The sequence below is a fragment of the Antedon bifida genome, chromosome 3, assembly GCF_963402885.1.
Source record: "Antedon bifida chromosome 3, ecAntBifi1.1, whole genome shotgun sequence".
NCBI lineage: Eukaryota > Metazoa > Echinodermata > Crinoidea > Comatulida > Antedonidae > Antedon > Antedon bifida.
The window spans coordinates 3441563-3454317 of NC_136228.1; the positions used below are offsets into that span (position 1 = coordinate 3441563).

At 30.3% G+C, this 12755-nt stretch overlaps 2 protein-coding genes across 2 annotated transcripts in view; both read left to right on the plus strand.

Annotated features, from left to right (window-relative positions):
* LOC144837387 (uncharacterized) overlaps nt 1-12755 on the plus strand; it is a 54753-nt gene that overhangs the window by 25011 nt on the left and 16987 nt on the right. The window contains exon 7 of the mRNA XM_078692460.1: nt 12316-12529. Coding sequence (XP_078548586.1) covers nt 12316-12529 — 214 coding nt within the window. The remainder of the gene's footprint in view (nt 1-12315; nt 12530-12755) is intronic.
* LOC144836981 (uncharacterized) lies at nt 6797-12036 on the plus strand. The gene is made up of 10 exons (XM_078691947.1): nt 6797-6881; nt 7287-7456; nt 7745-7834; nt 7972-8151; nt 8362-8613; nt 9330-9518; nt 10611-10805; nt 11015-11317; nt 11748-11819; nt 12025-12036. Exons 1-10 carry the CDS (start codon nt 6797-6799, stop codon nt 12034-12036), a joined length of 1548 nt encoding a protein of 515 aa, XP_078548073.1.

Here is a 12755-nt window from a genome sequence, read left to right on the forward strand (position 1 = left end):
CCTCTTTTGGCAACAAATATTTTTTCTATTTTATATCCATTTTTTAATGATAGAAAATAATGTTTTTCTATCTTCGAACACATTACAACATCTAGTATACCATTATGATGGAATTTTAGTCGCGTGCAACAGCTCACTATGTTGGTCGGTTGGTTGGTAAACACTAACTTGAGCATGCTTCTGCAGCAATGTAATGGCCTTGTTTAGTGGCATACTGCATATGACCTATAATGATCTCCTGGTCTTGTTTGATTCTGAACATTCTTTTTTCTTCAACAGCATTATTGCATGGATATCAGAGTGCATTGCATATTTTAAACTATCATTCAGAAAAAATTGTCTGATTTAGACGAATCTCAAACTTTCGGTGGTTTATGTTTGAAAAAGTAAAGATAGCATCTATCATAGACACAAAATGGATTATGCTCATTTATATTATTGGTTTTCTTCTTACTCTAATTGACATTGACCAATCGCGAATACAGGAATATAAATAAATACAGGTACATGAATTAAATGTCCACTGCCCACAATAGAATGTGGAAAATAACCTTAGTAAATACTATTCTGACAAATAACTTTAGTTTAAAAGAATTATGCCTACTTACAAATTCTTAAACATGTTTAAAAATGTTCCTATTTGTTTTATAATTACCTCCGCCAAGGAGGTTATGTTTTCACCCCTGTATGTTGGTGTGTGCGTGTGTGGGTGTGTGTGCGTTTGTGTGTGTGTCTGTGAACAGCCGGGAGGCCACAGTTTTTATCCGATTCTCACCAAATTTGGACACAATGATCTATGCCTCAAAAGCTCGGACGAGTTCGAATTTGAGGGGAAAAGATCATAGGTCAAGGTCACAACTAACAAAAAACTATTTTACTGCCTAGAGACCACAGTTTTTATCCGATTCTCACCAAACTTAGCCACAATGATCAATGACACATCATATAATTGTGGTTAAATTTTGAAGGGTCAGGGTCAAAGATCAAGGTCCACAACAAACTAAAAAAAAATAACAAAAAAAAAATTAAAAAAAAAACCTCAGTGGGACTTGAACCAGCGATCTCAACTGTGAGAGGCTGGATACATAACCATTACACCACACTGTCATCCACAACTTTGTAGTGTGCAGTTAACATATTTACACTTAGAACTAATAAAAAAAAATGTAAAAAAAAAAATATTCAGGGGGCATTTTATGTAGGGGAATTTTACAGTAGGCGGAGGTTTGTACTCTCGGAGTACCCTCTAGTTTGGTTATTATTATTATGTTACACAAAAACATGGAAATTAATCTAATGCAATTTATTCTTTACAGATGACAGCGTAAATAAAGTGAAATGGCAGATTCACAAGGTAATGTTCAGATGATTATAAAATTCAAATCAAAATCAGTCTTCCATTCCTAAAATTAATGATATAGAATTCTATTAATGTCAGTTTATAGTCTCGGTACTAAAATAAATGAGTATTATAAAATAGTTGACGATTTAATTGTACAGTTCAAGCATATTATATACCTGTATCAATAGGAATGTATTATATTGTTAATTCAAATGTATTTGATGATAATCGATAATTAATTTTGTAAATTTTGTAAATGATATTTCAATTTCTGCCTTAAGTAATGATTTGTCAAATGTTGACTGGACTAGTATTTATAACTCCAATGAACCCAATGAGGCATACGCATTATTCAACGACATATTTAGTACATTATATAATAACAACATTAAAACCACTCGTTCCAGACGCAATATTCGGAAAGAAAAAAAACCTTGGATAACTAAAGGCTTAATTAAATCTATCGACAAAAAACACAAATTATATAAAACATTTCTTATATCTAAAAAGCAAAAGGACAAGATAAATATGTTAAATATCAAAATGTACTTACCAAAATCCTTCGTACTGCCCAAAAGAATTATTACAGTGACAAATTTGAATTCCATAAAAATAACATCCAAAAAACCTGGCAAACAATAAATGGAGTCCTTGGCAAGAAACCTGGTAAACCGTTTCCTTCTCACTTTATTAACAATGACATTGAATTAAATAATCCTCAACAAATTGCAACTGAATTCAATAATTATTTTACTAATATAGGGCCAAATTTAGTTAACAAAATACATGTGTCAGATAATAATACTTCTACCCTACCTCGTCCATGTGTGCACTCTCTCTTTCTTAGTCCAGTAACCGAACATGAAGTTGTCAGTATAATACTTTCCCTCAAAGATAATAAATCTCCTGGGTTTAATGGGTTTTCCAATAAAATTATTAAACGTGTTTCTAATTTTATATGCAAACCCTTAACTCACATTTTTAATACTTTTTTTCAAACCGGTATTTTTCCTGATTCTTTTAAAATAGCTAAAGTCATCCCTATCTACAAGAAAGAAGATCCTCATCATTTCAATAACTACAGACCAATCTCCCTACTTCCTTGTTTCTCAAAATTAATTGAAAAAATAGTACATAATCAAATTTCTGCCTTTTTAACTAAACATAACATTTTATTTAAAGGCCAATATGGTTTCAGGAAAAAGTATTCAACAGGTCTTGAGTAAAAATGAGTTTTCTGTTGGCATTTTCCTTGATTTATCTAAGGCCTTCGATACTATTAACCACGATATTTACGGTATCAGAGGCCTTCCTTTAAAACTAATTAAAAGCTACCTTTTCAATCGTGTTCAGTTTACTTCCTTAAATAATTTTAACTCTTCCTATTCCCGTTTAACCTGTGGTGTTCCCCAAGGATCGATTCTTGGACCACTCTTATTCTTGATTTTTGTTAACGATATACCAAACAGCTCTAAATTACTAAATTTTATCTTATTTGCTGACGACACAAATATTTTTTTCTCTCATCCTAAATTAAATACCTTGTTTAAAATTGTCAATGATGAGTTACTTAAAGTTTCAAATTGGCTCAAGCACAATAAATTAACTCTTAATACATTCAAAACGAACTATATAACATTTTCTAAACGTAAAATTTCAAATTCTTTAAATGAACAAATATACATTGATAATAAAATCATCAAACGAGTTAATGAAACACAATTTTTAGGAGTAACCATAGATGCCTCTCTGACTTGGAAACTACATATAAATAAAATCAGTAATCTAGTTTCCAGAAATGTTGGAATATTGAACAAATTAAAACATATCTTCCCTCAAAAAACCTTATTAACCCTTTATAATACTTTAGTTTTGCCTTACCTTTCTTATGCCAATTTATGTTGGGCAATTACTCTAGATAAATTTAATACGTTATTCCCCTGGACAAGTCTAGAGAAAACTCAAATAGACCGCCTTTTTAAACTACAAAAACGTGCACTTCGGATTTGCGCGGGAGAATCATTTAGAGCCCATACAAAATTACTTTTTAAAAGATTTAACGTTTTAAACATTTATGATTTAAATAAATTAAAAGTTGCCTCATGTATGTACTGTTTATCTAACAATTTACTGCCTTCACATTTTAGTGCTTTATTTACAAGGATTGACGAACGCCATTCCTATAAAACCAGATCCTTTGTTAACAATTATATCTTTGATAATTTAAATGTTAAGGCTCGACGATCTTCTATTTATTATTTTGGTCCCAAACTTTGGACTTCACTCTCAAATGAACTTGTTGCCTGGTTTATCTTAACTTCTATAATTTAAATTTTTTTAAATTTTTTATTTCATGTACTTTCACTATTATATATTTATATTTAGTCTACTCTGTAGCAATGTTAGTATACTTATAGGCATACGGGGGTCACGACTTAAAGTTCTGTGAACTTACTGTGACCTCCATCCACCCACATTCAATATATGTTGTGTAAATTATATATATATATATATATATATAAGTGAGTGGAAAAAATAAATAAACAAAACGAAATTGAAGGAGTCAAAAAATACAAAATTGACTACCAAAGAAATGTCATTCTTAGGTCATTGAATATTAAGGGTAGCATAATCTTGAAGATCATTGTAACCACCGTTTTAGACTAATTTGGTATATTTTTTCTTTTGTCCAGAGAATTAATAAAAGAAATTAAAAAAAATCTATTTAAATCAGTGCATATAGCCTATAATTCATCATAGTGACGAACTAAATCTGGTTTTATTTGAGTTACTGAAAAATATACTTTGAAATCTTATTTAATCAGTTGAAAATGATCCATCTGCTATTACTGCTCATGGTGCAGATTTTCAGGAAGCGTACACTAAGGCATTGACTGAGGGATCCGTCAAAATCAATCATGGAATGCTTAAAGTGATTGGACAAGAAGGAGTGGGTAAAACATCCCTCATAAATGCCTTACTTGGAAAGCCGTAAGTACTAGTTAAATACAGGGAAATTAACATAAAGAACTAGCCATTTTCTTTCATTTATTTCACAGGAAAAGATCTTGGATTTTTTAAATGGAAGAGATTTAATAACTTCTTTGGCAAATATAATAATATTGATAGTCTGTCTAAAAACAATAGATATCCAAAAGTTCATAATTTCATCCTAAGGGGGAGTGCACTCCCTCCCACTTGCTTCAGAGCCTGTTTCAATAAACCATTAATATTAATTATTACCACTTAAAGTGTCACAATTTGAATACTGATTTCAAATGATATTTACTTCAGATTTGAAGGAAACCATCAAGTTACAGATGGAATAGCAGTGACTAGGACTGTAAGCACAACATGGAAAGAGGCTAAAGCTGATAGTGGTAAACATAAATACATTTAGCATTGTTATTCATTGTTATTATCCTTATCATTATAAACACAGTCTCACAGTGAAACACTATACTACATTTTGACAAAGACCATGGGGTTAGAGATGGAACTAATAGTGTTTACTGTAAGCAAAGATGAATAGAGAATACTGCTGATACTTTTAGGATAAGTGAAACAATTAGCATTATCCCCAGACAAGGTCTCACAGTAAAATGGTATACTGCATACTGAAAGATAAATTGAAAATATTTTGGGATATTGATTTCCATTATTAGTAGAATAGAGTAACCTGAATAATGTACATACAGACTGATTTTTTTTTCTCAATAATAGTAATACTTAAAGATAAGAATATTATAGAATTACAATTTATTAATGTTATGCTGTTGCACAACTTGTTTTAAACATTTGCAGTTCTATACCACATAAATTAACATTTTCATATTAGCTGAGTTTGAGTGAGGTTTAATTCCATTGGTGGTAAAGTTCTCTCGTTTCAGTTTAGCCGTCCTTTAATTCCTGTAATATAAAGTTTGGCTCTAATAGACAATTTTGTTTTGTAATAACCAAAATTTCAATTTACTAATACAATTTATTTTACTGTATATTTTAACTACAATAATACCAATTATTTACAAAAATGATAGTTTTTCTCCTAAGTTATGTGACGATGCACACAATTTAGAACAATCTAATAGTTAATGTGAATGTATTTACCATATCTAAAGTAGCTAAAGAAACATAAAAACTCCATGGATTACTTTTATTTTTATGTAATCTTTTATTCATCATGCGCTAAAAAATCCAAATTTATTATTATTATTGTGTTTAGTCAATCAATTTACCAATCTGTATAACACTTTTCTAAATTTACTATGACAATTATGTTGACTTTAATGATAAGGAATACAACAATGATAAAAAAAAAAGAAAATTACTCGGTCAATAACATCGTACTCGAAGAAATATATGATTTATAAGCCTCGAAGCAGTAGTCATGTGATGCAGTTTCAACCAATCACGTTTACGTATTTACATGGGCTATGTAATATATATATATTCCTTTAGTATCCAATCGAGTTCGAACAATACCATGAAAGGCCCAGTGGTCTATTGGTTAGGACATCTGCATATCAAGTTGAAGGTTCCGGGTTCGAATCTCGGTTGGGGTGACTTTTTCTCATTCTTACAGATTTCCTCATCTTATCGTTTCAAATTAATTAAATTTCAGTATATCACCGGGCAGTTTAGAATTCATGTTCTGTGCCTGATGTGTTATATATATTAATATTTTTAAGTGTTGAGTGAAAAAATATTGCGCTACAGGTACTGAAGCTATTATATTTGATAGAACAGAAGTAAAGATGTAATTCAGGCTATTGAGCAAAATAAGGGGTAAACATGGGCAGAGGCTAATGCTGGTAGTGGTAATCATAAATAAAAATTAGCATATTACTCTTAATGGAAATGTGGAATGGAATTCAATAAATACATACAACCGTTGTATGGTGTCAACAGTCATATTTTCACATACGTTACAATTGTTACTCTCTTTATAACACGCAAGTTACTGTATGTTACATTTTTTGATTATGTACTGTAATTGTAATTTTACATTGACAGTGGTAAAATATCCAGTAAAAATACAAGTATAGTCACATATCAATGTATGTGTTGCACTAATATGTACACACTGTCTTTTTTTATCCACAGGTAATCCTTCAAATCAGTATACAAAAATGGTCACTGACAAATTGAGAGCAAAGAAAACTATAAACGTATGTCAGTAATAGTGTAATAAAAACATAAAATTAATTAGACTTAGACTTTTCTACTATTCCAAAACCAGTCACTCACATAAGGAGTCTTTCCTAAATAAATAATGAGGCATTATGAGCAGCTAATTTATTTATTTCTAATGTTTCTTTTTCTTTTTAAATCATTTTATAATCTTTTTGAGTAAATAATATTAATTTTTCTCCAGTATTAAATGTAGACAGTATTTAGTTAAACAACATTTATTTTTATCCTTTTATTGTTTTTTATTGTTTGTGACAGGTTGACATGGAACCACTTGATGATAATGATGATGATAATGCTATTGTTGACAGCAATGATGATGACAACAATGATGATTACAACAATGATGGTATGAAACTTTCCTTAATTTCTAATCTATTTCATTTTATAATAAGTCTTACTATTATCAGTTTGCAATGTCTCTTATATAAAAGTTCATTAGTTATTTGAAATAATTAGATTATTAATCAAATTTAAATACTAAAAAAAATAAATTATTAAAATTATGTGATCAAATATATAATTTTGAGGCAACCAATTATGGTGTCAGTCATACTTTTCTACCTCTAATATGACAATGACAACTAAAACTATAATGATGACACCAACAATGAAACAACTATACATGAAAATTACAACAATTATGATAATGAGGACAATTAAAACAATACTCTTGGCAATGAATTTTACAATAGAATGATTAACTGTGATAATTAAACTACTAAATTAATGATGCTTGTTATTTTGTTTGAAGTGACCACTACAGGTATTGATACAGCTACTGAAGCTATCCCAATTGATACAGAACAGCAGTTAGATAAAGATGTAATCAGGAAATTTGAGGAAATTAAGGAAGAGACTTTGGAAGAAACATTCAACATCTGGGAACATGGGGGAGAATACATATACCATGGTCTACAGCGTGTAAGTTATGATTGTATTTGCTTTGAATAAAGGTTGTAAGTCCATGGACATATTATTCTTCAATGTAATAACAACATTGATTATTTACGCAGTGCTCAAATACTTATTTTACAATTTTTGTAACAATATTTATTTACTACACTGTTAATTTTTAATAGAAAACAATTGCACTTGATAAAAAGATCTTGGTCTTTGAGTATTGAAGTTTTTTAATCAGAAATTGTTATCTGAGAAACTTCCTTTTAGGGATCAATTACAGAGTGAAATAATATTTGTATTTTTTTCTAGATGTTCATGACATCGGAAGCACTTTATGTTGTAGTGTTTGATCTCAGTATACCTCTCGATGATCCTGCCATTGTCATAGATTCTACTGGAGTAAGTATTTTAAGACAATGTAAGGTATTGTGATTAAAAATACCTACCAGATGAATGAGACGATTAAGAAAAAAATAAAATAACTATTTCATTTTATTTGAATCAAATGAAGATAAATGTGTAGTGTCTTTTTTTAGAGAAAGCGTCAACATCATTGGACCAATCTCCAGTTCATATTATCTTACATCCAGACAGTTTATTCTCATAGTCGTATTGTGGAAAAAGATTTGGAGAATGAAGTTCACAAACCAACTATCCTTATTGTGGGTACACATAAGGGTAAGCTTGGTGAGACTGAAAAAGAACAAAATGATGAGGTTAATACTTCCATTATTAAAATTAATAAATCAATTTCTGTTCTAAAAGCTAATGTAAAGAAACTATGACTACTAGAATACTGTATCGAATACATTTTTATCAGAAATTCTCATATGAATGTATTTAATACAGTAGTCTTGTAGTCTGTGAAGTATTTATATATCATTTAAAAGAACATGTTTTCATTTTTTTAAATTGTTTACAACCAGGCAAAGAAGGCCTTTAACAAGATTCATGATGCACTTAAACATAAAGTGTATGAAAAACATGTGTATCACCAATATTTTGCCGTTGAAAACAGCCAAGAAACTACAGATAAGAGCTTTAGTCATCTCAAACAAGTTATTGATGACCTTATGACTGCTTTAGAGAAAGAAGTTCCTTTAAAGTGGATGCGTTTTCGATGTGATCTACATGATCTTAGGAGAAAAAAACATTTTTCTTTGTGTCCAGTTGAAGAGGTAAGTTTAATTTGCATCATTCCTCTGTGTTTTGTTTTCAGAATAGAAATATGTTTGAAATAATAATATTTAAAAAAGTATAAACAAAAAACTCCACCCACTATTATATATTACTATATATATATAACTACTATATAATAATAGGGACCACAGTGGAAATAAGTTGCTTTTTGTACTTTTCTGTGTTTTTATCCTTGTTTGATCAACTTGATGAACAATATGAATAAATAAAATATTAAAATTATTTAAAATTGAAAACTGATTTTTAAAATGATTTTTGTCATTCATTCATTCATTCAGTTTGTCATATACAGATAACAATATTTTTGTCATATTTTACATCTTGCTCTAAATCTAAATGGTAAAATAAATGTTAATGTGATAATCCTATCCATGCTGGTATGGTTTCCTATCTGAAAAAATCATAAGAGCAATTACATCAGCCTAGTATTTTTTATGGAATATTTGTCGCAAGATTGACAAGGCATTCTGTGAGAAAAATCGCAGTATACGTTCCCCCATCCTGAGAGTGACATTTTCCTTCAGATCCAACATTATGCAGTAAATGTTATCAATTAAACAAACAAATTTCTTTTGTACTTCAAACCATTTCAGGCTGTAAAGGACAAAACTAATGTTATAAATGTATACCTACCCATGGTTTCATATTTTTGATATTTTATTTGTATCTGAATTGTAAACAATTTTTTCTTTAGCTCAAAATGCTGGCAAGTAAGAATGGTATTGCAGATAAAAAACAACAATCCTTTCTTCTTAACTTCCTGTATGATCTTGGTGAAATTGTTTACAGGCCTGACAACAAATTATTGAAAGATAAAGCAGTGTTAGATCCGATGAGACTTGTTGAAATTGTCACTGCTTTTGTCATTCCACCAAAATTTCCAGTAAGTAGATTCATAAAAATGTTATTGCAGTGTTCCTTGGGGAAATAATAGGTACATGTGAATTCCTATAGGCACTAGTACCAAATTCAATATCTGACAGATACCTTATAGTTTAACATTTAGTGGTATGTTGTATATGGGTTGAAACATGTACCGTATATTTCGGTGTATAAGTCGCACTTTTGACACGCAAATTTGACCTCTAAATTAAGGGTGCGTCTTATACACCGAATATAAATGCCTCACCACACAGATTGTACATAATTGTCACCTCGTTGGCGCGGCTAGGCCTGAGTAGGCTAGGGCCTAGTAGGCCTAGGTTAGCTACAGAATAACGTAACGTCAACCTGCTTCTGCCTAGTTTTCAAGGCATTTTAGCGTGATGTTATACTAAATATGATGAAAAGATTTGTTCATTATAGAGCTGTTTTAGGCGCTCCGATAAAATTTCATTTGTAAACGTTTACGATGGGAATGTATTTATTTATAGTTATACGCACGACCGCCGTACCCCTAGCGCAAGCCCTTCTTGGCGGCGGCCACATGGTGTACGGTATTCGACTAGGATATTCTCCAGTTGATTATAGCATGGACTTAGCGTATACACTTCTCGGATACATAGATACTAATCGAATACGATTGTCCGTAAAAACGTGCTCCCTCTCGAAATGATCGAGCGAGGCTAGCCCACACACGTGCGTGTTACAGTCACACACGGTCATGCACTCGATGTTGTGGGTGCGAAACTCATGAATAACAAGTTAGAAAGAACTTGTTGAGGCTGGGCGCGGCCGAGCCTAGGTAAGAAAAAACCTAAATAAAGGACGCCGTTGTAGATATAACAAAATATATTATTACAATATATTGATTACAATTTAATAAAAAATTGTTTTGATGAAATATAAGGCGCGTCTTATACATCGACGATATAAAAAATTCCGATATTTTACTCTCAGTTAGGGGGTGCGTCTTATACACAGGTGCGACTTATACACCGAAATATACGGTAATTGCATCTCCAATTCTGCTGTTTGATAACTTAATTAACAAAAAATTATAATAAATATGGCTAATTGATATGTTTTTTTTTAGCCGGCAAAGTATATTGATGCCTTTGATAAGCTTGACAAGGGCATACTAGAGGAAGACTTGTTGCGAAAATTATGGAAAGAGCATAAAGTTGACAAAGGAAAGAATTTTAAGTTCCTTGTAGCACTGATGATTCACTTAGGTTTCATTTGTAAAAGGAAGACAACTAGCAGCCAAGATTTTGGAAGAACATCTACAGTAGGTTTTGTTCAGTTTATATATCTGTTCTAACATGTTATGTTTTGCATAAGATTATGTGAACAAAATTATTTTTGGTATGATACATAATTCGTGAAATTTTACATAAAATATTTGTAGGGTTCAGATATTTTTAACATGTACAGTAAATGATCTTTAGTTTTCATTAAAAGAAATCTAAATGTCATTTTACAAATCAACAATTTCAGGAATCTATCGGAAAGCGATCATTTTTTGTGCCACTACGCCTTGCTTTTAAGACATCAAATGAAGTGAAACCAGTGCCTGATAAATTTCCAGCTATCAGTGTCTATTACGACTTTAAGGGATATCTGCCAGATGTATTGTTTCCATACATGATTATTGATTTCATCAACAAATTTCAAAAGAAAGGAGTTGAACCAAAATTGTCATTTAATCATGCTGAACTTTACTTCGACCAAGATCATGTTGTTACTTTATCTCTAGTCAAAGTTGTCACTGATGAAGATGAGCGAAAGTTCTTGTTAAAGGTACTGTGTCGTACAATCTCTTGTGAATTTTCAATAAATATTTAAACCAACTTATTTTGAATTGATAGAAGTTGATAGTCAAACACAAAACAATGCTGAAACCCGCTACAAATTATCATTTAGTTTGCAACACTGATTACAATCCTAACCTATCTTTTACTTATTTTTGTTGTTAAATATTATTCAAGGTATATTTATTCAAACAAAGAAATCATACAGGCAGCCAAAGGCTGAAATGAGTACAATTTTACAGATATAAAAATTTTAAAATTGATGTACATTATACACTAATAAAATATTAAAAAACACGTAAAAACTAGAAAAAAACATAAATAAAAGCATAAATATATATTTGAGTCAGAGTTGATTCTACATTACATAGTAATTGAAATTCAGATATCAAAATATCAGCTACTTTCGTTTTTCCCAGGCGACTATTAAAAGAATAAATGCACTTAACGAAACAAGTAATGAGGAACCTTCATCTGAAGTATGTAAAAAGGTATGTTATGATATTATTTGATAAACCTTGAGCACTATCTATGATTTTGTTAGATATTTTTGTTAGATATTAAGATTTTTTAATTCAATTTTTAAAATCATTTTGGGCAGTGTAATCAAAGTAGAGGTTAACAATTATTGTCATTATCAATCAACTTCATTGTATTTGACCTTATAATTCTGTAAATTTGTAATTTCAATTATAGAAAAACACATGATGCTTTGACAACACAAATATCCCCGAAATGTCCAACTATCTAAAAAAATTATCAACAAGAGATATCTTTTTCACATATAAATTAAAACACCTAGGAATAGAAGACATAAAACCATTTTAACTTTTTTTTAAAACTATAATATTGTAAATGTGAGTGAATATATGTGTGCAGCGGATTCAAAAGGTAATACAGTTTTTGTTATTGATTGTGTCTTAATTTGGTATTTGTAGTTGGCTTTATTTATGTTATTAGGAATCAATATTCAATGTATATTTTTAGGTTTTGTTAACGATCCAGAAGTCATTTGAACCTTCTAAAGATGGTGGTAGAAGAGGGATTCAATATGAGAGATGCATACTTTGTGAATGTAGTGAAAAATCAAAAAAGAAGCACATTAAAAATCTTGAAGATTTCCAGTATGAGAAGTTGACATGCACTAAAACTGGCATTTTTTTGACGATGAATGTTAAACGTTACAAGCGGCTATTTGGAGGTGAGTAACAAAAGAGACAACTGTATTTTTATTCATTTTTTACCCATAGTAAAACTATAGTAAACAGTGTGAAACTGCTAAACAAGATTAGGATAAATTACGGGTTAAATGTATAATAATATACACATAATGAATGTTTATGAGTTGGATGGTGAGAATATTTCAAAATTTGAAAGATTGACTACTCTATTTTTGAGCCAGAGCCGAAATACAAAACATTCATTAT